General features: G+C 41.2%; 1 protein-coding gene across 1 annotated transcript; it reads left to right on the forward strand.

The window, feature by feature from the left end:
* Positions 1-250: 250 nt before the first annotated feature.
* szl (sizzled) lies at positions 251-3,094 on the forward strand. The gene is made up of 4 exons (XM_039769884.1): positions 251-1,561; positions 1,883-2,052; positions 2,168-2,260; positions 2,598-3,094. Exons 1-4 carry the CDS (start codon positions 1,284-1,286, stop codon positions 2,903-2,905), a joined length of 849 nt encoding a protein of 282 aa, XP_039625818.1. The 5' UTR covers positions 251-1,283; the 3' UTR covers positions 2,906-3,094.
* Positions 3,095-26,169: the final 23,075 nt, after the last annotated feature.

Here is a 26,169-nt window from a genome sequence, read left to right on the forward strand (position 1 = left end):
CAGGTTCGCTTCCCGGGTCCTCCCTACATGGAATTTGCATGTTCTCCCCGTGACTGCTTTGGTTTCCTCCGTGTACTCCGGTTTCCTCCCATAGTGCAAAGACATGCAGGTTAGGTGCATTGGCGATCCTAAATTGTCCCTAGTGTGTGCTTTGCGTGTGGGTGTGTGTGTGCCCTGCGGTGGGCTAGCGCCCTGCCCGGAGTTTGTTCCTGCGTTGCACCCTGTGCTGGCTGGGATTGACTCCAGCAGACCCCTGTGACCCTGTGTTCGGATATAGCAGGTTGGATAATGGATGGATGATTAAAACTGTTACTTCCATTATGTTGTAGAAACTGATATTTAATTTCTATACAATATTTTATAACTTGTCAAGACACTTATTGCTAAAACTGCCATATGACTGAGGTCAACTCTCCTATCCATTCATTTTCACAAGTTGCTTATCTTGTTAGGAAGCATGGCGGTGCAGTAACTGGCACTACTGCCACACAGATCCATCATTCTGGATCCCATTAACACTCACTGTCTATGTAAGGTTTATGTATGGTGCCTGTGTTGGTCTGGGCTTCCATTAGTTTAACAGCTGAGTCGATAGTGACCTGGTATAAGTGTGGCTGTGTGTGCAGGAGTTGGCACTATGGTGTACGCTCCTGCCTTCTGCCAAGTGCTCCTGAGATGAGCTTGAGCATCCTGCACCTCTGAATTCAATAAAGAAGTCCTTGCAAGGATTATGTTTGACGATGTTGTTGCTCTGGAGCCTAAGCTAGCAACATGGGTGATGCTACTTGGCATGCAAAGATCATCTATGACTGGTCTGACATGAGTGAAGGGAGAAATTAAATGAAAAAATAAAATAAAGTACAATATACAAATAAATTAAATAGTTAAGGCTGAAAATGGGACACAAGCTATTCACTGTAGGGCTGAACCTCTCCACTCAGTAGGCCTCCTACATATGAAAAATGAAGTCTGTTCTAGGAAGCAGTCCTTGTTTAACATTACACATACCACCCCTACAAACTTTTAAGGTCTATGCTTTGCCTCTCACCTCTACACGTCAAGTTGCTGTGATTCCTACCACTGGGTTTCTCATTTTCCTCTCAGCACTGGACACAGCCCCCAACCATAGACTCCCTGGCTATTAACATGATAGAGACGCAGACGACTGTCTCTAACGTGACCCCCGCCCCCTCTCAGCTGGGTAATTAGCTGTCTCTTCAGCTGTGGCCGTGTTTGCCTATATAAACGCCTCCTTTCCTCAGCAGTCAATACTGTGCACTGCAATGATCTCACTCATTCTCAGCCTCTGCAGCCTGTTGCCTGCCACCTCAGCCTTTGACTTGGGCCAGTCCACACGCTGTGTGGCTATCCCGGCTGAGATGAACACCTGCCGAGATGTGGGTTACACAGAAATGAGGTTACCTAACTTCCTGGGGCACAGCAGCCTGGAGGCAGAGGTTATCCCTAAATCCCAGGAGTGGGTGCCACTGCTGCAAACAGGTTGCCACCCACATGCCAGGACCTTTCTCTGCTCACTGCTCGCTCCGGTCTGCCTTGACACGTAAGTGCAGCTTTTCTACTGTTTGCATGCTTGGGTGATTTCAGACCAATATGAAGGGCCTGTCTGGGTATGCCTTAGTAATTTGCATGGGGGAGACTGGCTTTCAACTTGCCTCAGTCATAAAGCCACTGCCTACAGGAGCCACCAGCTTGTTCATATATTTCGTGGAACTGGCTGCAGCCCTGCTATATTCTTACATACTATTATTTGAAAGTCAGAGTGAACAAAAGATCTTAAGTTGTATTTGGCCTCCACACTTGTATCTTTAAACTTATTTGGCAGTGCCTAACTCCCATCTGACTCATTTTCATTTCTTTTTAGTTTCATACAACCCTGCCGGAGCCTATGTGTGGCAGTGAAGGAACGCTGTGCTCCTGTACTGGCCTGTCAAGGTCATGCTTGGCCAGAGGACTTGGACTGTGATCGCTTTCCTGCCCAGGAAGATATGTGTCTAAGCCCTGTGTCAAAAGAGGCCGAGTTTTTTTACAAAGGTGAGTCCCATCTGCTCTCTCTTTCTCTGAATATGAGATCATTTTGCATCCCACCACAAGATGGGATAAACTCCAATGATATCGATAAACTCTGACATTTTCTTCTTGTTTTCAGTGCTGCCCAGACCCACCTGCCAAGACTGCCCTGAAGTGGAGGAGCCATTTGCCCACAAGAGGGTGCTGGAAGCCTTCTGCCAGAACAATTTTGGTGAGTCTCTTCCTTCCTTGTATATCAAAGAGGCATATCTCCATGTCACAACGTTAGGAGAGTGGACAGGGCTCATTTGCACACACCTTATCAAGGTATACTTGCTCACTAATATAACATGCATGTCTTTGGGATGTGTTGAAGAAAACCCACACAGGAAAAAAAACAACTGGTTCAGGCCTCAGTTCGTAGATTTTATATATTCTCTTGTTTACGGGAGATGGAGAGTCTTGGAATTTACAGGAAAGATTAACCATTCGTGTGATTGCCATTACTTGGGGAATACTTACTTACTTTGGCAATGAGAGCAAACATGCATCCCTTTTTTCATTTGCAGCTGTGAAGGTGAAAGTCCACCGGCGTAGGATACCTGCAGATGAATTAGAGTTTGAGATTGAGGGAAGAGTGGAATTTATTAGCCAGGGCCATCTCCTTCCCTACGACACACGTAACTTACTTCAGCAATGGCTGTTTGTGAATGAAGCTTGTGCCCAAAGGCTGACCCGTGGGGGACGGACGCTGGTCTATGTGCTGGCAGGAGATGTACACAATGGGGTTGTGGCTGTAAACAGAATATTTCCCTGGTACCGGAGAGACACACAGCTTTCTGTTGCTGTGCGCAAGTGGAAGCACCACAAGTGCTGAGGAAATGAACAAACGGCCAATCACCAATATGATGACTCCAGCTGCCAGAATGGATGGGCTTGGTCAAGGCTAGCATAATGGACAAACTAGCAGTCTGGCAATCGTGAGAACTGTCCAAGGCTACACGAGGATGGACAGAAGCTATGGCTGGCACATAAAGACTGGGAAACTAGTGTTGGCAATAAGTGCCACAAGACTGGCAAAAAGCAAGAGGAGAATGAGACTGGTAAAGGAACTGAATGCACTGCTATGTATTTTATTGTGTATATATATATATCTGTATATAATTTATAGCAGAATTAAGTCAAAATAAATTGTAGATATTTACTTTTTCCCTGGTTGGTGGTTATTGTGAGTTTGTCAGTTGCCTTTTTAATTTCTGCAGCATAAAGCAAGAAGATGCATAATCAAGATGGCCTGTCCGCTGTTACAGTCGCAACTCCTCAGCTGTAGCAAGAGCTTTTTATCAATGTCTCCTGCCAATTACATTTTTAAAATGGCTATAATTACATTTTGGCTACTCACAATATTAATCAAAGAATTTGGTAATTTGATTTTAATAGTTACAATCTCAAAATTAATAGTTATAATTTTAAACAGTTAAAATTGAGGGACCTTCCTCCCCACTGACTTCTGTAGGGCTTTCATTTAGAGATATCTGTAATTACATATTCACTAGCCTGCATTAAAGATATCTTTTTAATGTGTTTGAATTGTAAAAAAAAAAATGTAATTTGAACTAGTCACAATGTAATCAGTTATCTGTAATTCGGATTCGGACTTGTTCAAATGTAATCAATGACCTCTTTATTTTGAAAATGTAAAAATATACTGTACATATTGCATTGAAATTCTGATTACTCAAAACTACATTTCAGATTTCTAAAATATTGACACATCACAAAGCTACTGTGACTACTCAAGTTAAAAATGGCCTACCACACACATTATACATTGGGTTGCCTTTTCCCATCCATCCTAGGCCACTCCATAATCTGTTAATAGGGAGTTTGAGTTGGCTCGTGTCATCTGCAAAGTGGAAAAAGGTAAAGAGTGTTTTCATGGTAAAAGATATTTAATAAGGTTAAAAACCATATATTACCCTTAAACTTTCAATTTGAAGGCTTACCAACTGATTAAGTTAATATTTTTTCATCATGAAAGTAACAGTAACAGCCTAAATGTTGCATTTCTCATGTTTTTATTTTATTTTTTTTTCTAGTATAAGCTGTAATATCCTTTACAATTTTTCTGATCAGCCATAAGATAGTGTTAGGCTTATTCCTCTGCTCCTCACGAGCTCCAAGCTGGAGTCACCTACCCAATGAAGAATTTCTGTAAGGTGTCCAGAGACATTCTGTCTTTCTTCGGGCTAAATGAATATACTACTCGGTGAAACATTTCACAGACCTTACAGCCACTTAAAAAATCCACCTTAATAAAGTGACAAGTATCTGTGCATTCATCAGGTTGCTATGTCTCTGTCATTCCAGCAGATGGTACATCAAAAACCTGTAGTAATAAAATTCTTTCTATTTACCATTCCAATGCATGGTGCATTACAAACATTACTTCTACTTTTATGAATCCTATTCCAAATGGCATATAAAAGAAACATATGCATTGTATTTCTCATTCCAACAGATGGTGTATCAAAAAACATTTGTAGTATTTCTCCTTGTAGTAAGTCTCAGTCTGACTTCCTCCCTTGATTGGTGGTGTTTTGTGTCTTTGTTGTACTTTTATTTTTGCTTTATTTGTATGTATTGCTCTTTTTGTTAACAATGATTTGCAGTATTCTTTACGTTTTAAGTATCTGTATATAAGTCTGTGTTGTTTCATGTGTTTTGAGGGTGGTAGCGTAAGTGGTGTGGTCAGCTGCCAATCACTGCCAGAAAGTGCCATCCACCCCATTAACTAGTTCCATCCATCCATTTTCCAACCTGCTGAATCCGAACACAGGGCCACGGGGTCTGCTGAAGCCAATCCCAGCCAACACAGGGCACAAGGCAGGAACCAATCCTGGGCAGGGTGCCAACCCACCGCAGGACACACACAAAGACACCCACACACAATTCATTTCAAATACAATTAGGAGTGGTAAGTTCTTGTGTTTTATTTATTTATGTTTTTAATTGAATGTGATTTGTAATTTTCTGGATTTTTTTTCCCCAATTTTCTCCTGTTTTTTGACCTTTCTATTGGAATCTATCAGGACTTGTTTAATTCAGGTTGCCTCCTAATTACAGGTAGATCCATTTTGCCTTTGTGCTGGACGGGGCTTCATTGTTATTGGACATTTTTTGTGAAGAATAAATATTTTATTTTATTCAGATTCTAAGGGTTTTTGACAGTTATTCCCCCTCTAGTGGTCATTTTTGGAAGTGCTCTTGGGACTTTGGACTACTTGTTCATAACAAATACATTGTATTATTACAAATGTTTGTAATGTGTCATCTGTAGCAAATGCAAATGCATTTTATTATTACATACATTACAAAACCATGATGGACTGGCACCCTGACATGGGTTTGTTCCTGCCTTACATCCTATACTATGTGAGATCAACCCCAGCCCCAATAACACCCAAAGCTACCCTGGTGTGGACTGCAAAATACATTTAAATAAATAGTGCACTGGAAGAATCCTGTTTCCTTGTTCAGAAAGCGGACGCCATCTCCTTCTTGTTGTTTGTAAGTCAACGTTGATTAGATTTCCACCCATCTTAGACAACAGCTATCCTCGTGGTACGTTGAAGTCAAAGTGTTACAAATGTCATATTCAAAATCCTTTTCTAAATGCAGTAATATGTTTAGCTAGAGTGTACTACTCTTGATAAGCCGGCTCTCTAATTCTCAAAGTTTGGACGCTGCTTGCAGTGTGAGGCCTCGTTTTACTGTGACGTCACATGTCACACATCACGAGTCTCACACACCCGGCAGCGTTCATAGTTTGGTAGTTTGGCAAGTCAGAAATATGTACAATCAGATTATGAGACTTAGTGGAATGTCTTAAAGGTGAGAGGTTTTTAGACTGTTATTTATTCACTATATCAAAAACAGAGAGAAATCGCATTTTTGCGTATGACTATTTATATAACAAATCAAATAAAAAATAACAGTGAAAATAGAATGCAATGTATTAGTATAGTGCATAAGTCACGATTTTTATGGCATTTCACCGTATCATGTATTTCCAGTGTGGTAGCTAAAACAATTTTAATAGACAGCCGATGCCAGCTCAAGTGATGTAAAAATATACTGTTTATTGATTGTGTATTGTTAGTGTGTGCTTATGGGGCTCTATGGCTAATTGCAGTTCATACTGTGTTTCTTAGACATTTAATTTTTGAAAGAAATGTCCAATGGAGAAGTAAAATCTATAGTTAAACTGGTTGTGATAGATTGATAGATAAAAATGGGTCAGTACCTGAGGTAGTACAGTGCTAGCTGCGGACCAAGACCATACTACGTGGTATGGTATTAAAAGAAGATTATTCTAGTGTCTGACTGCTGTTGCAGTGAACAACGGAACAAAATCAACATCAAGTTTACCTAATTAGCAGCTAGTCGTCTTCTTGTTTCGTGTTTCTCCTCGTTTTGGTTGTCTGACTCCCGTTAACGTTGGCGCGCCGGTGGTGAATTGCACTGGCGTTTTTCTGTTTAGGTCGAACTTCGCGCTCTTCCTCACAATAGTACGCTGTTACTTGTAGATTACAACACCCCCGCACACACTCACTCACACACACACACACACACCCCACGATCTAAAGTACGAGCGATCGGTAGCTTAAATATCCGAAGTAGCTCACCTCCAGTTTGGTTTATTTTTATATGTGATGTTCCTAAATTTTAACTATATGTGTGTGACACCCTGAAGTGAGGGTCTTAATCTGCTAACGGTATAGCTCATTTTCTCAATTACGTACGTAATACTTGTCATTCATTATGTAGCCCGCTTTTCCTAATACCCAATTAACCAAAGCGTAGAAAATATCTAGTCAGAGGCAAGACAATATTCGTAAGGAATGCCTCATCGTGGTGCAAACTTCACAGCAGAGGCGCACAGGCGCTATATATATATATATATATATATATATATAATACAGTGCATCACTTTTTCCACATTTTATGTTATAGCCTTATTCCAAAATGGATTAAATGCATTTTTTCCTCAGAATTCTACACACAACACCCCATAATGACAACGTGAAAAAAAGTTTACTTGAGATTTTTGCAAATTTATTAAAAACTAGACATCAAGCCCGTTACAATAACGGGCGTTAGAACAGTAGTGCATAAACATTAGTAGGAACAGTCTATATTAAATGGCAAGGGACCTTGACCTCATTCTGTTTCTTGTCTTAATTTTTTTTGTCAAAAATATTTTTGCAAGAAGCCTAAAGTAAAATAATAAAAAAAATAAAACAGAAACGTATATGACAATACAGTACAGTAAGTATAATGAATATTGCATTAGTGTAAAACTGTGTAACAATCTGTAAGACACAATATCTGAAGAAGATATTTAGGTAAATTTTCTAGTTTTTTACCTCATGAAATTTTTCTATACAATTTTATTATAGACAACATTTCTTGTAAATATTGTCTGAGTTTGGCAAAAGTTTGTCTTGTTCAGGAATCTCTACAACCTTGACAACAACATCTGGAAAACTTCTAACTCTTGATAATGCAACATATAACTGACCGTGGCTGAATACTGGTTCTGGCAAGTAAATGCAAAATGTTTCTAAGGTTTGCTCTTCTGAGTCTTTCTCTTTTAGCGTTTTTCTGACGGTCATTTTCTTTTTCTCCAATCGATCTATTTGCTCGTATTTTTCTTTGTCTTTCAGCATTTCTTTTGTTGATGTTTACTTGTTGAGCTGACCGTTCTTCCAGGAGATGTTTCTTATATAGGATTTGATTGTCTGTGTCGTTTGTCCTACTTGACGTGCCCCTTTTTTTGGGTGGCATGTTGTTAGTAGATACGTCCGTAATATTTTCTCCTACAGTAATACTGGCTTGTATGTGGCTGTAATATGTATCACTGTATTGTGTGTCTTTAATTTTCGCTCGCAGTAATACTGGTTTGTACTTCCGTGAAATGTCTAATTTTCTCTGACAGTAATAGTCCGTAATATGACTTTAATTTTCTGTCACAACATTGGGCAATCAGCAGAATATCCCCAGCAACTGATGTAATGTGTGGCGTGTACCTGATAATCGTGCCTTTGGCGTCTCCCCAGCAAGTATTTTAATCTGTGCTGGCTTGCAGCTGATTATTTTATGTGTGCCGTCTCCCCAGCAACGGATTTTATGTGCGGGGCCGCGACTACCCAAACAGCACTCTCCCCAACAATGGTTTCCTTTATTTCTTATCATGCGCGGCCGTGGCAAGGCCATTCACTGTGTGCCCAGCTTCCAGGGTGTGTGCGTCCACGGTGCCGAGCGCATCACAGTGCGATGTGCGGCGCACATCGCGCATGCGCACTTCACCAGAAGAGACACACGGACACCTGGACGCACACAGGTGTTTTATTAAAGAGAATAATAAAAAAAATGAGAAAGCACATGTACATAAGTATTCACAGCCTTTGCCATGAAGCTCAAAATTGAGCTTAGGTGCATCCTGTTTCCCCTGATCATCCTTGAGATGTTTCTGCAGCTTAATTGGAGTCCACCTGTGGTAAATTCAGTTGATTGGACATGATTTGGAAAGGCACACACCTGTCTATATAAGGTCCCACATTTGACAGTTCATGTCAGAGCACAAACCAAGCATGAAGTCAAAGGAATTGTCTTGTACACCTCCGAGACAGGATTGTCTTGAGGCACATCTAAACTGAGCGATCAGGGGAGAAGAGCTTTAGTCAGGGTGGTTACTAAGAACCCGATGGTCACTCTGTCAGAACTCTAGAGGTCCTCTGTAGAGAGAGGAGAACCTTCCAGAAGGACAACCATCTCTACAGCAATCCACCAATCAGGCCTGTATGGTAGAGTGGCCAGACGGAAGCCACTCCTTAGTAAAAGGCACATGGCAGCCCGTCTGGAGTTTGCCAAAAGGTACCTGAAGGACTCTCAGACCATGAGAAACAAAATTCTCTGGTCTGATGAGACAAAGATTGAACTCTTTGGTGTGAATGCCAGGCGTCACGTTTGGAGGAAACCAGGCACCGCTCATCACCAGGCCAATACCATCCCTACAGTGAAGCATGGTGGTGACAGCATCATGCTGTGGGGATGTTTTTCAGTGGCAGGAACTGGGAGACTAGTCAGGATAAAGGGAAAGATGACTGCAGCAATGTACAGAGACATCCTGGATGAAAACCTGCTCCAGAGTGCTCTTGACCTCCGACTGGGTGACGGTTCATCTTTCAGCAGGACAACGACCCTAAGCACACAGCCGAAATATCAAAGGAGTGTCTTCAGGACAACTCTGTGAATGTCTTTGAGTGGTCCAGCCAGAGCCCAGACTTGAATCCGATTGAACATCTCTGGAGAGATCTTAAAATGGCTGTGCACTGACGCTTCCCATCCAACCTGATGGAGCTTGAGAGGTGCTGCAAAGAGGAATGGGCGAAACTGGCCAAGGATAGGTGTGCCAAGCTTGTGGCATCATATTCAAAAAGACTTGAGGCTGTAATTGCTGCCAAAGGTGCATCGACAAAGTATTGAGCAAAGGCTGTGAATACTTATGTACATGTGATTTCTCACTTTTTTTATTTTTAATAAATTTGCAAAAACCTCAAATAAACATTTTTCACGTTGCCATTATGGGGTGTTGTGTGTAGAATTCTGAGGAAAAAAATGAGTTTAATCCATTTTGGAATAAGGCTGTAACATAACATATATATTATAGTGCGAGAGAGCTCATATCAGATCTGGACAATACGCGCAAAGATACATTCACGGTACTCCGAAGGAATAGGAAACAAGCAGCTCCTTTTAACGCGCACGGTCTGAACCGGCGCCCGAACGATTTCTTAATTATAGACACTGACCCCGCATCTTTTTACCGAAGAGAGAGATGCTTAAATCTATTTTGAACTGCATTTTTCTATTTCATACATTACGCAATTGAAATATTTCCATGCATCGTTTGTATTTTTCTGTGGCATTTAATTAAATGTACTGTATTGTATTTGATTCATGTATAACGCTGCACTTCAGTTAAAACATAAATCTAAAATATAGTTTCGGTATTTTAATGACATATTTGTGCTTTTTCATTTCCGTACCAGTCTGTCTCTTGCACGCGGAATGCATTAAGTATCATTACGTTCCGTACTAAGTCCCTTCAACCTGCTCACGTGATGGTCTAAGTATGTACGCAACTTAGTTCCCCTTCTCCTCTGTTAGTCTTCTGCAGGTCCACAGCTCTGAGGCACACTGCAGCGGCGCTAAAGCCCACAGTTAGCCTGAGCCCTAGGAGCAGGCCAACACGGGATCTCCTCGAGCTCTGTGCACACTGACAAAGCCCTTATTTGTCCCGTCGGGAGGCGGGAGAATTTGTTTTTTCGCTTGATTCTTGCAGGTGAGAGAGCAGGGTCAGCCCTTGGAGCAATTTTTAGGATAAGGGCTTTACAAAAGGGCACAACGGATTAGGATCACTTCTAGCAGCAGTGGGATTTAAACCATCTTCCAGATACCAGTGCAGAGCCATACTTTACCTTTTTACAGAAGTTCTATAGAGATAGATAAATACACACTCACACACATTATGTTCTGAGCACACACCAGAATGAATAAAAAGAAAGAAAATGTCTTGACTGGTAGCGCCATTTCCAGTGAGGTATTATGCAGGCATACTCTTAATAATTCTTTAATGGCACTGTTTGGTTCATCGCTTGGTTGTGTAGTTCCTTTAAGAACCATCGCTTGATACACCACCATTTAATTCTGGGAAGTGTTCCTTGCATATGAAGTTGGTTCTTTGTGCTTTGAAAAACTTACTAACATGTAAAAAATAAAAATCAAAATCTTTAATGTATGGCTGAATAGCAGGACACTAAGAAAACCTGGATTTAGCCTCTGTTATTGTATGCAGCAGAGTCATTTTAAAAATATGACCTATTGGGGTTTCAACAATTCTGTAACCATCTGTTTATAGTTTATTCATTATTTCATTATTTACAGTACGGAGCTTGTTATAGATCTAAATAAATATGTTGATGGGTGTTTAGTGAACCAAAAATGGTTCCCCTATAGCATCGCTGTAAAGAACTACTCTGGCACCTTTATTTTGAACTATTGGTATAAAGCAGCACCATTAGTGTTTCTTGACACACTTCTCCTCAATGATTTGTTGGCTGAAAGTCCTCAGTGTTAGTCTGTCAGAGAGAGGATGTGCTGCATTGTTCATAATGGCACTCAATTTTGTCTTCTTTTTCTCCTTGGCTACAACCTTCAGGGGGTCCAGAGTGCATCCCATAATAGGGGTCATTGATGCACTTTGCTAATAACTATTTGACAGCATACTAATGTTCCATTGTGATTTTCAGAGAATGTAGCCATGAGTTTGTTTGTTTTTTATTTTATTTTGGTGTATCATAAATACTAAGCACATGAATTCACTGTGTGCACAATAGCAAACAGAGCCACACTTGGAGAGCTCACTTCCTCTTGCATTCTTTCTAGATACCTAAATGACCTTTTCTTTCTTCGCTTAGATTGTTTGCTTGTATGGTTAGGAAAATCATTTAACTTACCTTAACTTTTTTGGGGATCTGTTTTGCTGTCAGAAGCAGCCTCTCATCAATGGTGCATTTGAAATAGCAATTTATTCAGTAATTTAGATCGCACAGATTTTTTTCTTTATTTTAAGTGGTGCGACTGAGTGCGCCTAGTTGCAGAAGGCTGTCTGAACATTAGAAATGTCTTACTTGTCACTTTCAATTGCTGAAATATGTTTATGTGAGCAAATTACATTTATCCACTTTTCAACTGGATTTACATCTGTATTAACCAACCTAATTCAAACAGGTAATATCTTGGTGAAATAACACAATTCGTTTGCAAAATAAGGAAATCTTTAGTGCAAAATATATCAAAACCTCGTCCCATGTTTTCATACGTATTCAAAAAAATTTGTCAAATTAAAAAAAAAAACAAACAATCCAACCTATGCATCTTCTTTCCTTTTCTATAAAAAAAATATTCTAGTACATTCTTGACTATATGAAAGTTTTTTTGCCTAACCTCCATCTTTAATCTTGTTTTCTAATTTGCCACTGGTTATCTAATTTCAAAATCGCTTGTTTTACAGGAAATATTGCATTGTACAACCTAAAATATATTTATGTGTGGTTATAAATGCAAGATAAATACTTGAAAATAACATACAATCGCAAGCGTTTTTTTTTTTCATTAAGAAATATGGTGTGTGAATTCATTTGATATATTTAAATACACTTTTCAAACCTTAACAGAAAGGAATAGAAACAAACAAATGGGTGTGACAGCCATTTTTTGACTTCACATCTTCTACTAAGGCTACATCCACACTGCCATGTTTTCATTAAAAGCTGAATTTTTAAATGAAGATGATCTCCATCCACATTGGCATTTTTACATCGTTTACAAAAGGATACAGTCCATACAGCAGGGCGCTAGCCCACCGCAGAGAATATACTTTAAACTGGTAAATATTGGTATACTAGCAAAATACCCGAGAAGTAGTGTGTTAAAGAAGTAATGAAAAAGAAAAGGAAACATTTTGAAAATAACGTAAGATGATTGTCAAAGTAAATTGTTTTCTTACTGTTATGAGTGTCGCTGTGATATATATATATATATATAGCAAAATACCCGCTTCGCAGCGATGTCATGTGTTAAAGAAGTTATGAAAAAGAAAAGGAAACATTTTGAAAATAACGTAAGATGATTGTCAAAGTAATTGTTTTGTCACTGTTTTGAGTGATGAGTGTTGCTGATATATATATATATATATATATATATATATACACACACACACATATAAACATATATATATATACACACACACATAAATACATACATATATATACATACATATTTACACATACATCCACATATATATATATATATATATATATATATATACATATCTACATGTACACACATACAGTGGTGTGAAAAACTATTTGCCCCTTCCTGATTTCTTATTCTTTTGCATGTTTGTCACACAAAATGTTTCTGATCATCAAACACATTTAACCATTAGTCAAATATAACACAAGTAAACACAAAATGCAGTTTTTAAATGATGGTTTTATTATTTAGGGAGAAAAAATGCAAACCTACATGGCCCTGTGTGAAAAGTAATTGTCCCCTTGTTAAAAATAACCTAACTGTGGTGTATCACACCTGAGTTCAATTTCCATAGCCACCCCAGGCCTGATTACTGCCACACCTGTTTCAATCAAGAAATCACTTAAATAGGAGCTGCCTGACACAGAGAAGTAGACCAAAAGCACCTCAAAAGCTAGACATCATGCCAAGATCCAAAGAAATTCAGGAACAAATGAGAACAGAAGTAATTGAGATCTATCAGTCTGGTAAAGGTTATAAAGCCATTTCTAAAGCTTTGGGACTCCAGCGAACCACAGTGAGAGCCATTATCCACAAATGGCAAAAACATGGAACAGTGGTGAACCTTCCCAGGAGTGGCCGGCCGACCAAAATTACCCCAAGAGCGCAGAGACGACTCATCCGAGAGGTCACAAAGACCCCAGGACAACGTCTAAAGAACTGCAGGCCTCACTTGCCTCAATTAAGGTCAGTGTTCACGACTCCACCATAAGAAAGAGACTGGGCAAAAACGGCCTGCATGGCAGATTTCCAAGACGCAAACCACTGTTAAGCAAAAGAACATTAGGGCTCGTCTCAATTTTGCTAAGAAACATCTCAATGATTGCCAAGACTTTTGGGAAAATACCTTTTGAACTGATGAGACAAAAGTTGAACTTTTTGGAAGGCAAATGTCCCGTTACATCTGGCGTAAAAGGAACACAGCATTTCAGAAAAGAACATCATACCAACAGTAAAATATGGTGGTGGTAGTGTGATGGTCTAGGGTTGTTTTGCTGCTTCAGGACCTGGAAGGCTTGCTGTGATAGATGGAACCATGAATTCTACTGTCTACCAAAAAATCCTGGAGGAGAATGTCCGGCCATCTGTTCGTCAACTCAAGCTGAAGCGATCTTGGGTGCTGCAACAGGACAATGACCCAAAACACACCAGCAAATCAACCTCTGAATGGCTGAAGAAAAACAAAATGAAGACTTTGGAGTGGCCTAGTCAAAGTCCTCACCTGAATCCAATTGAGATGCTATGGCATGACCTTAAAAAGGCGGTTCATGCTAGAAAACCCTCAAATAAAGCTGAATTACAACAATTCTGCAAAGATGAGTGGGCCAAAATTCCTCCAGAGCGCTGTAAAAGACTCATTGCAAGTTATCGCAAACGCTTGATCGCAGTTATTGCAGCTAAGGGTGGCCCAACCAGTTATTAGGTTCAGGGGGCAATTACTTTTTCACACAGGGCTATGTAGGTTTGGATTTTTTTTCTCCCTAAATAATAAAACCATCATTTAAAACTGCATTTTGTGTTTACTTGTGTTATATTTGACTAATGGTTAAATGTGTTTGATGATCAGAAACATTTTGTGTGACAAACATGCAAAAGAATAAGAAATCAGGAAGGGGGCAAATAGTTTTTCACACCACTGTACATATACATACACACACATATATACACACAAATACATATATATATACATACACACACACATATATAAACATATATATACATATACTGTACATATATATCTACATATATACATATACACACACACAGATATATACACTCTTTGGGGTATGAGCAACTGTTGCAGGGGGTGCCAGAATCCATCAAGGAAAAAAAATGAAAAACATTATTTGTACAAAATCTTAATTTATTTATCCATTCCTAAATAATGAAATGGGCAGGCTATTTCGTATCAGTGCAATACGCTGTTTGTTAAAACGAATGACTCCCGCTCTTACGTGCAAGTCTGCGTGGATATTATGAACTATCATATTTGTTCAAGTTCTATTTAAATTTTAAATAGAAGGAATTTTTTTTTAGTCAACAGAAATATCTTTGGTAGGAATGTAAGTTAAATGTAGGCATCATTGCATAAATTTTTCTTCACCATACCAATGTAAAGAGTAAATTCGCCTTACATTCCAACCAAAGATATCTGTGTCGACTAAATAGAACTTGAAAAGATATATTTTTTCAAATGTGATCACACAATTCAGATCGAGTTGACGCGCAGCGACGCATTGAGCCCGCGTGCTATTGTGGTTTGGCCTGCGTGCCTCAATAAGTCACTCTCCCCTCGCTCTTACTTTTTTACCGTTCATCTAATGAATACACTGAGTATGGCTTTACCAAAACAATCATTGATGGCGAATAAAGTATCCATTATTCATAAAGCTTCAGTTGGTGATCTGTCTTTCTGTGTTAACCGCATATTTTTTTCATACGTCTCAAACTAGGGGATGCGAGGCTAAAATGAATCTGGAAGCGCGCGTACATACTCAGTGCACCCCCTCTCGGGAATCGAACCTCGGCGCTAGAGGAGAAGCCTCTACCATTGCGCCATGGCGTGTGGCTTGTCTATTTGAGAGTATGTAGATCAGGGTATATATATACATATATATATATACCCGCTTATTGCAGCGGAGAAGTATTGTGTTAAAGAAGTTATGAAAAAGAAAAGGGAACATTTTAAAAATAACATAACATGACTGTCAATATACAGTAATTGTTTTGTGAGTGTTACTGAGTGTTGCTGTCATCAAGGATTTGATTATCATTATTTCTTTCAATCAGGTACGTATTTGTAGGATGTGTTGTGTTCAAGTTACATTCCGTGTTTGTCAATCGTTGTAAAGATGACAGGTTTCATTCATCGATTCGTTTCTTACTGCATCAATAAACAGCTCTTCTTCCTCTTTATCTGAGACCTGACACACTGCATGCACGTTTTTTTTTACACTGTCTTCCTTTAGCCAGACATTGACTTTTTCCACCGTGTACTTTGTTTCCGTAGTAGCTGCTCTTATGAATATGCTTGTATGTATCATACGCTTCATATTTTTTTGCTGCCTTCTCAATTGTGTAATTCGGTTTTTGTTCAGCACTCTTTGAAACTGTTGCCTTTTATCTGTGCACTGCGTCAATTCACGTGAGCCACTCGGTGTACATGCATCGAAGGTTCCCAGCTGTGCTGGTGCCATCTCATGCGATGTCCACGGCTGTATTTAATGTTAGCTAAGACCTGGCACTTAAAAGTTTCTCTCGCAGTTTCGCTGAGTTTGTGCCAAACACCACCCTGACCATCTCATCTTCCTCTGCATAAGCACAGTCCTTCACCCGTGAATATTTAGCAGAAGTGTTTCTATTGGATTGCCGCTGACGGACGGCCTTATATGGGCAGGCACTAAATTACGTGGGTGGCATAACTCTGCCTCCCACGGCCATCTAAGGTTCATCAGAAAGCTCTTTACAAGGCATGCTCTAATTAGTATTATAGGCAATAGATTAAAATATTAATAGCCCTGGAATGTTACTTTTGAGCAGTTGCAAACCTGACAAATAAGAAATCAACAATGTCTGAAATGATTCCACTTAATACTATTAGCAGTGATTAATGAATTTATTTAATAATAAACTGGATTAAGGACTACATAGTAAACTTCTACATCTAACTGCAATGCATCAAATCAGAATGCATCAACATTTTTATTTCAGTTTTGGTAGTATCAGTATGCAGAGCTGGGCTAACCAGGCCCCCTTTGTCCCTGGGAACCTCCTCCAGCTTTTCTTGAAAACTGCAGTTAAGAGAGACAATCTTTCTAGCAATGGTCTTTTTACAGTGGGTCATGACTTGTACATGTTCAAAGAGAAGCACTGAGATAGCATCCTCATTACATTTGTATACTGACACAACTGGCTGTGTGTGATCCGGTAAAGCAGCAGTTCTACTGAAAGTTCTTCACATATTGCAGTATTTCATAACCTGTCTTGAATAGTGAGTAAAAGAACCTTATTTTGGTTGCTTGTACCTCCAGTCTCATTCTCCCAGTTAATGCTCAGAGCTTATAACCATAGGTATATGGCTATAGTGTAAATGGCCATGAACATTTTCAAAGTAAATGTAGACAAGACTGCCATACTCCTATGGCCCTCCAAGCATCTGTGCAAAGAAAAAGTCTATTATAGTATATGGACGAAAAAATAGGTTCCAGTTATGACCATTACGCGTAGAATTTCAACATGAAACCTGTCCAACTTTTGTAAGTAAGCTGAAAGGAATGAGCCTGCCAAATATCAGCCTTCTACCTACACAGGAAGTTGGAGAATTAGTGATGAGTGAGTGAGTGAGTGAGGGCTTTGCCTTTTATTAGTATAGATAACATTTTAAAGAATTGTTAGCATAAAGAATCATATAATATAAAAAACATTAATTTTAAAGCTAATAGGATGGCAGACAAGCAAAAAACAGGTGGAGGTCCACGCGGTCCAGACCTAACCCTTGCAGAAGAGTTGGCTCTCCAGCAAAATGCCCATCGCCCTGTTTCTGAGGGCATTCCAGGGGGAAGGTCCTCCTCAGAACCAGTGGCAGGATGCCGTGGTCACTTCATTTCAGGTAAAGGATGGTCATTGCATATATTTGTTCTCAATGTGTGCTATAGGTATGTTCCATATAGCACTCTTTTTTATTGGGTCAGTTGCAGGAAATGTCATATCCCTAACTTGTGTCTGACCAACGAGATATTGACGGAGGTCAAATATTTGATAAAGACACTGTGTCTGATTATTCATCAGGAGGAGAGGTACATTTTCCAAATAATGTTTGATCAAACTCCACTCTGATCAGTCCCATGTGCCCCAATCACATTTGGAAATCCTGCGTAATGAGAATGTGAGATTCTTTATGGAACTGTGGGTGTTTTTGCCTGAGTACACGCAATGGCATGAAACGCTTCTTTTATTGTCTGCACACGCAGGTGTCCAGGAAACACTATGAAAACCCGAAGGAAATATTTCAGAGCCAAACAGACTTTACGAATTACCTGGCAAACTGCATCGCCTACAGTATATAAAAAAGTGCGCTTGCAAAAAAACTCAAAGCAATGCATACTGTCTGTGTGGTTGTGAGAGCCCGACTTCGCCGAGTTTGACTTTGAATATAAGGTGCTAATAAATCTTTGAGGTACAATATCCAAAATGACATGACGCATGAAAAGGAGTAAGCCGTGACGTCTTTAGAAAGTACCAATCTTTTCCAGGTTACAAAACATCTGGAAAAAAGTCCAAAGAAAAATGACAAAAAAGAATAATCGCAATAATAGACAATTGATTTAGGTAACAAGCTTCCAGGACCCAAAATTGTAGTCAGATGGATTCAAAACACACACACACACACACACACACACACACATCAAAGGCTAGTTGAAACTGTCAATATCTTGAAGCTGCGTATGTGATATACTCAGGACATAATAAGATTATTCTTAAGAAGTACGTAGCAGTGTAAAATCAACATTTAGGGGAAAAAGCGTTTATATGTTTCGTGCATTTTAGATCCCATGGTTGTTAATCTTAACAAGTGTCTTTTTCTTTCTAACACATAACTATCATACAGTGTACTGCATTCTTTCAGTTTTGATACAAAGATGCTTAGAAATATTGCACAAATCAAACGGAAACACAGTAATAAAAAGTGGACACGGCGACATGAACCAAAATGAACAGAAACATTCAGTCTACAACTGGCGAGTTAGGCAATAGCCATCCGGAAAAAAAGAATAAAATGGTGCCCCGTCCAGTGCTAACTCTCACCGTGACTGATTCTGCAGGTTATACTGTATACCCTGAATAGTACCGAATATGGGCGGATTAAATAGAGATTAAAATAATTAATAGGTTTCGTTCATGTTAACATTTCCGCGTGTTCGTTGTTACGCATCTGTAGTTCTGTTATTTTATGATGATCTTTGTTTAGCCCTTCGAATTAGATGTGCAGTATTGCAGTCTTTCGTATAGAACAGCAGAGGGAGCCTCACTACTGCCATGCAGTCGGATCAGACTAAAGCAGTTAAAGCCAGGCCGATGTCCGTTACGGTCATAATTTAGAAAGAGGGATGCGCTGCGTTTGCCGATGCGCTGTCTGCTTTAATGTTGTAAGTACTATTTGGGTGTAAATGTGTACTCAATGAAAAGCCCACCTCCTGTCCAGTGTAGCTTCAGTCGTGCGCATGGAACTGCCGAATCTCCCGTAAAGCTGCAAGAGATTAAAAGTGTAAGGACTATGAATGAAATATCATTTAAAGATGCAGACAATGAGAAGAAAAAAAATAGGCGATATGTATGCAGCTTTTACGCAGCCGTCCATTTATTTACCTGCTTGTCCGTTTCATTTACATGAGGGCATGGTGCCGATCTATGGTACAGCGGGCTGAAGCCAGGAACCAACTGTGGGCGATTGCTGTCCATTGGTTGCAGCTGTAATGCCGTCCATTGGTTTTCTGTGAGTATACTGTATTCCAGGTACTGCCTCTAGAAGACTGCTGCATCTGTGACAGAATGCCAGCATTGATTAGTTTAAATGAGCAAGACACTGCATTTGATGTGATTTTCTAGATTGGCATAATTCATTGCTGCTTTTAAAAGTTAAGTCAAATTAAGACCTGTACTCTACCTCATTCTCCAGTGTTGTGTCTAGTCTCTTAATTTTCCTACAAACTGCTGTGGCTTGCAGGGGCGCACCAGCTCCTCAAATCCAACACAGACAGAGCAGACAGAATTTCACTAACACAACACGTTTTATTCTGCTGTGAGAAATATTTACCAAGTTTCCCACTGGCTAACACAGTATGACAAGCACATATATACATATAAAGGGCACAACAATGCCTTTCTTTTCTTCTTCTTTCCATCTTCCTCTGTCTTTCCTTCCAACTCCACTACTCCCTGCAAGCTCTGTCTTTCTGTCTGTCTCTCTCTCTCTCAATCTCTGCGTGAAGTGAGAGAGTCCCCTTTTGTGTGGCACTCAGGAGCACTTCAGCTGACCCATCAGCATGATCTGGAAGTACTCACAGGTGTTCTTGAAGCCCGATGTAGTAGGGCTCTGTAGTCCCTGCAGCACCCCCTGTTGGCAGCTATGGAACCCAACAGAGCTGTGCCAAACTCCAACTCCCATAGAACCCTGTGGGAATCCAAGGCACTGCTGCCACCCAGGGGAGCTGCCATCCGCTGCACTGGGAGAGGTAATGTCCTGTAAATGTCCGCACCCCGGTCCTTTTATTATGGAGGCACCCTAGCTAGGAAAGGGCCCGACCGTCTGTCCCACTGTATATATGCTATAATGAGATGTAATCACCAGTTTGTAAATTATTGTTTAGATGTACAGTTCACAGTACAGTAGAGGGTCTTTTTTTAAGGTCAGGTAGAATCTTGACAGTCGAGTCCCTAATAACTTTCTTAGGTGAATGACTAATTTTACCCCCTTGCTTTCTATAAGAATCCCAGAATAAGCAGTGAACCTAAATCACTCTTAAAAATAATGTTTTTTTTTCATTGCATTTTATGGTTCTTTACTTGGTTCTGTGGTTCCATAATGAACCATTGCTTGACAAAACACCATTTCATTCTAGGAAGTGTTCTTTGAATATGAAGTTGATTCTTTGTGCTTTAAAAAAAACTTCTAAATATGTAAAAAAAATGGAATCTTTAATTTACGGTAGGCTAAATAGCACAATAGTAACATATTAAGATAACCTGGCCTATGCTATTGTATGCAGCAAGAGTCCTTTCAAAATCATGAGTCATTAGTGTTTCACAAATCAGTTACCATTTATTCATGGTTATTTACTTTATGGAGCCTGTTACGGATCTAAATAAATGTAAGTTCTTTCTGGAAGCTTCATGTTATGGGTCTTTCAGGAACCAAATGTGTTTCCCCTATGTCATTGCTCTGAAATTTTATTTTTAAGAGTGTATTACTTCTAAAATGCTGACTTAGCTCAATGAGGCCATGTGATCATCTCAGAATTCAGTTGAATATCGTCATTGGATCCTGAGCGGGGTTGTGGGGGTCTGCTGGAGACTCTCCCAGCTAGCACAGGATGCAAGGCAGGAACAAACTCTGGAAAGGGTGCCAGTCCATCGTCAGGCAAATACACACACACACACACTCCAACCACACACATGGGCTAATTTAGGATCGCCAGTTCACCTAACCTGCATGTCTATGGACTATGGCAGGAAACTGGAGCACCTGGAGGAGACCCACGCCAACATGGGAGTACATGCAAACTCCACATAGGAGGGACCTGGGACATGTCCTGCCCCTCAGTGGATGTTTTTGATGTTATGCTTGTTATAGTGTGTGAAAGAAGAGTGTGAAGCACAAGATGGTTGTTTTTTGTAAAAGGCAATTGAGTTAGTTGCACAGCCATGGCTTGGCTCCCAGATGGATTCTTGCTTTTCCAATTGGGCCACTAAAGCAGATGTCACATTATGCGACTTTTTGTTGCGGAGTATGTCAAAGTTCCCGATCCCAGTCACCGATCTCTTCTCTAAACCATGCCAAATTACATGACTAAAAATCACAGACCAGTACACATTCACCAACCGAGCGCTGATCTTCCAGTCTAGTTGGGCCTGCACCTCTTTTTCACAGCCAATAGTTTCCTGCCTGAAAGGGCCAATGGGTTCAGCTGCAGTATCTGTAATTTATTTATTTATTTATTTTTATGGTATTTACAATATGAGAAATCAAGCAGACAATCTTTTCTTTTGTTTGTGTGGTCCACTGCACCCGTGCTGCCTGATGGAGCTGGACTGTACAGCACTTTGTGTAGGGTTAATAGTGTTAATAGCGTTCAGTTGCAGTGTCTGCCCTTTTTATTTTTTATTTTCCATTCTGTTTTAGTGCATAACAATGGAGACATCAGGCAAACAGATTTCTCTTCTAATTGTGAGGTTCCAAACACATGTGTTCCTTGTTCCACATCACTACATTCAACATATTGTACTCCCAGGCTAATGCCCATTGGTTCTCAACTTTCACACGTAAAGAGCCCTCCGACTAACCAGAAAATCAGACCTGTTTGATTTGATCTTAGCCAGTCGCAAACTAGTTGGTGTCAGTTGATGAGTGTGTCACATTAGATGATCAACTTCACTGAAGCACACTGCTGAATGCCTCGGACTGGCTCAGTTTATATAAATGAAGGCTACGATCTGGAAAAGTCACCTTTAAAGTGACACATGCTTTCCACTCACCGTCTCTCCTAGGTCATTAGACTAGCAGCCCGCTCTCTGCTGGATGGCGGGTGTCATTTTCACATTACTAATTTGTAAATGTTTTTGTGGTGTAGCTAATAAGTCCTGTCTTCTCCTCTTCCTGAGTTCTCAAATCTTTTGATTTCAGAATATGGCTGCACAGTTGCCAAAACAGGCTATTTTGTACCTAAATATGCTACTCATTTTTTTATCTTGGTTGAGCTATGTTTATTGAAAGTGTACACGATGTTTATGTGTTGAAAATGTATCAGTTATTTTATATACTTTTTTTAACATACATTCCCACCCATTTCAATGAAATTCAATTACTACACAGCAAAATTGGCCACTTTAGAGAAACCCTGATTTGGCCTCAAGGGAAGGAACGGCAGAAGTACGAAGTCCTAGTTTTGTGACTGACCCTCTATATTTCCTCCTTCATTGTTCTGCTGTTTAATAGCTTTACAAATCTGGCAACATTTTGCACCAATGGTTGTACCTGTCCTTCAATTGTATAAATGTGTCAAGAATATGGACACCTTCGAAAAGGTACAGAAGAGTGAAGGTTGCTTTTCAGTTTTCATATCAGCTTATGTTACAGTATTGCAAACCAGTTAATTCATCCTCATCCGGTCCTTTCCTAACCTTGTCTTAATAATGTATCGTGAAATATAATTATAAACAAAACTTCTAAAACAAAGGGAATATTAAGAGTATGTGATAGATGCATATTGTGTATCAAGCAAATAAGTATCAATAATCTAGTTAAAATTAACATAAGCAAGCTTGTGCCCTGTGATTGATTGGCCCCAGTGATATCGGGATGGGCTCTTGTCCCTCATATCCCTGAACCAGATTGAATGGGTATGGCCTTTGTCACGCACGAGTGCATGGGGAGCAGCTTAAGGACCCGACGTGCACCACGATAAGTCGTGCCAGGGGACACCTTTATGCTTTGTGGTCTGCTTTATTACAGTGGCGTAGCCGGCAGGATAGATGGCCTGAAAAATGTCAGAAGGGCAAGACCTGAACGTGGTCCTGACCACCATGGTGAACGAGCTCCAGGCTTTGAAGGTGGACCAGGCTGCTACGAAGGGGGAGTTGGCAGAGACCAAGAGATGGCTGGCAGCGGCAGAAGCAGTAAAGCCAGAGCCCGCATGACCTCCACCACCTCCTATCATCCTGCTCTCTGAGTCGGAAAACATAGAGTCATTTATGTCAGTTTTCGAGAGGACTGCCTCACGGAACCAGTGGCCGAAGTTGGAATGGGTGTCCATACTGGTGCCGTATTTGAAGGGCTCCATGCAGCGCACCTATCGTGATCTGTCTGAAGAGGAAGCTGCCAACTATGACCTCCTTAAGACCGAGATCTTTAAGAACTACGGCATAACCTCGGGCCAGCAGGCGAGGGAATGGTGGCATTGGAAATTTGACCGCGACCGCCGGCTAGAGCCCAGGCATTCGAGTTCTTGGGCAAGCTCGGGCACTGGCTAAGGCCAGATGTCAACCTGGCCCGCCAGGTGGTCGAGCAGGTAGCCTGTGAGGGGTTGGTAAACGCAAAGGTGGACTATCTCACCCAGCAGGTGCAAAGGCACCCCTACAAGGACATGAACAGTCTTTTGGAGGTTCTTGAGTGCCAACTGGCGGTAACCCAACTCGGGAGGTTGGAGAGGCCAGCTCGCGGGGTCCGACAGGGACCCGTCACCACCGTAAGCCCAACCTGTGGTGTGACGGAAGCTCCAGCAAGACCTAAAGAGAGGGTGCTTGCCCTGCCACGCTGTTCCTTCCCACCTGTCCGCTCAACATCGCAGAACCAATGGACTGCACCTGGGCAAAAGGAGAGAGGTACTGTGCATTGTCTAATCCCCTGGCAGTTCCTAATACGGGAGTGGTGTTGGTAAACGGGCACTTGGTGGTGGCATTGTTCGACTCTGGGAGTAACATTACCATTGTTGCTTGCCGTTATGTTCTACCATGACAATGAGTGGCTCATAGAACGAGCGTGATTTGTGTACACGGAGAGACCAGATCCTATAGGTTCGCAAAGTGCTACATTGCCTGGATGGGGAAGCCGAAACAACTGCTTGTCGCTGTCTTGCCCAAGCCCCCCCTCCAGGTCATATTGGGACAAGAGTGGTCTGAAAGTAAACGCAGTAGAGCAGGGGCCACTCCTGAACCTAGCTTAGGTCTAACTGTGGAAGGTCAAGGGTCTCTCCCAGCTGCTTCCACACCATGCTTTTCAGCAACTACTGATGACATGGACAGCCGGGGGGAGCTCTCTATGGTGACGAACCTCGACCCAGAAGTGCAACCGGGTGAGGATCTGGGTCGGACGGTCGCTTCCCCGGACTGTCCATCTGATCCACTTGCAGGCATAGAGTATAAGTTTCACTCTACGCCGGCATCATTTAAAAAGAGAACAGTGGAACGATGATTCCCTGAAGTTTGCCAGGAATGTCATCGTATCTGTAGACAACATATTGTCAGCAGATTCCATACCACCGGACCCTACTTTGTCTTGGAGAATGATCTGCTATACCGAGTTGCGGAACGCGAAGGCGAGAGGCGGAAACTGTTGTTAGTCCCGTGGATCTACCGGTGGGAGGTTTGTGAACTAGCTTACACCCACCTCTTAGACTCCCACCTCGGGGTCGAGAAAACTTTGGAACATGTGAAACTCCGATTTTATTGGCCCAGGACCAATGAGGAGGTCCGATGTTTCTGTCAGTCTTGCCCAGTCTGCCAGTTATGTCAGATACCCCGGAGAGATCGTGCTCCTCTGGTTCCGATTCCCTTTATAGACATTCCCTTTGAAAGGATCGGTGTTGATCTGGTAGGACCCCTGGAACCTTCGACACGAGGCCATAAATATATATTAGTTATGGTCAACTACGCAACTCGGTATCCAGAGGCGGTTCCCCTGCGAGCCGCAAACACAAAAAATATCGAATTAGTAGGGCTTTTTTCCCCGAGTGGGCATACCCAAAGAAGTCCTTACGGACCAGGGCATGCCCTTTAGTTTGAATACATTCAGGGAGGTGGCCAAGTTACTCTGCATTAAGCACCTTAAAACATCAGTTTATCATCCTTAAACGGGTGGGTTGGAGGAAAGATTTACCAAACCCTCAAACAGATGCTGCGCAAGGTAGTCTGCACGGATGGTAGGTACTGGGATCAGCTTTTGCCTCTGGTGCTTTTCGCCTATCGAGAGGTTTCACAAGCCTCCACAGGCTTTTCCGCTTTTGAACTGTTATATGAGCGCCAAACCCATGGCATTTTGGATGTTCTAAAAGGAGGTTGGGAAGGGGAGGCTCGTCCCTCCACCAATATATTAGAATATATTGCACAGTTACGCGATAGATTGGAGAAAATTAGTCTCTTACTAAAAGATCACATGTCGAAAGCTCAAGCAGCGCAGGTGCGGAAATATAATAGAAACACCTCCCTGCGAGAGTTTCAGCCGGGAGATCGAGTCATGGTGCTTGTGCCCACTTTGCAGTGCAAATTGTTGGCCCATTGGCAGGGCCCTTACGAGGTCAAAGAGAGGAAAGGGCTCATGGACTATTTGGTGAATCAACCAAATCGTCGACCAAGCGGGAGGGTGTATCATGTCAATTTATTGAAGCCATGAAAAGACAGGGAAAACTACCCTCTTACCAGCTGTACCATCTCCCTTTTCTCAAAAATAACTGAACTTAACCTCGGCCACAATTTCAGTCCCCACCAGCGACGATCCTGTCTGTCCCGGAAGTGGTCACTGAAACACCAGGCCGCACCTCGCTGATTCAGCACGCTATAGTGACGGACCTGGGGTGGTAGTCAAGGATGGCCCTACCGCCTCCCAGAGGCGAAACGTGCAGAGGTGGAACTATAGAGGTCCAGCGCATGTTGAATATGGGCATCATTAAGGAAAGTCATAGTCCGTGGTCCAGTCCCATCGTCCTC

This window comes from Polypterus senegalus, chromosome 11 (assembly GCF_016835505.1).
Source record: "Polypterus senegalus isolate Bchr_013 chromosome 11, ASM1683550v1, whole genome shotgun sequence".
In the NCBI taxonomy this organism is placed as follows: Eukaryota; Metazoa; Chordata; class Cladistia; order Polypteriformes; family Polypteridae; genus Polypterus; species Polypterus senegalus.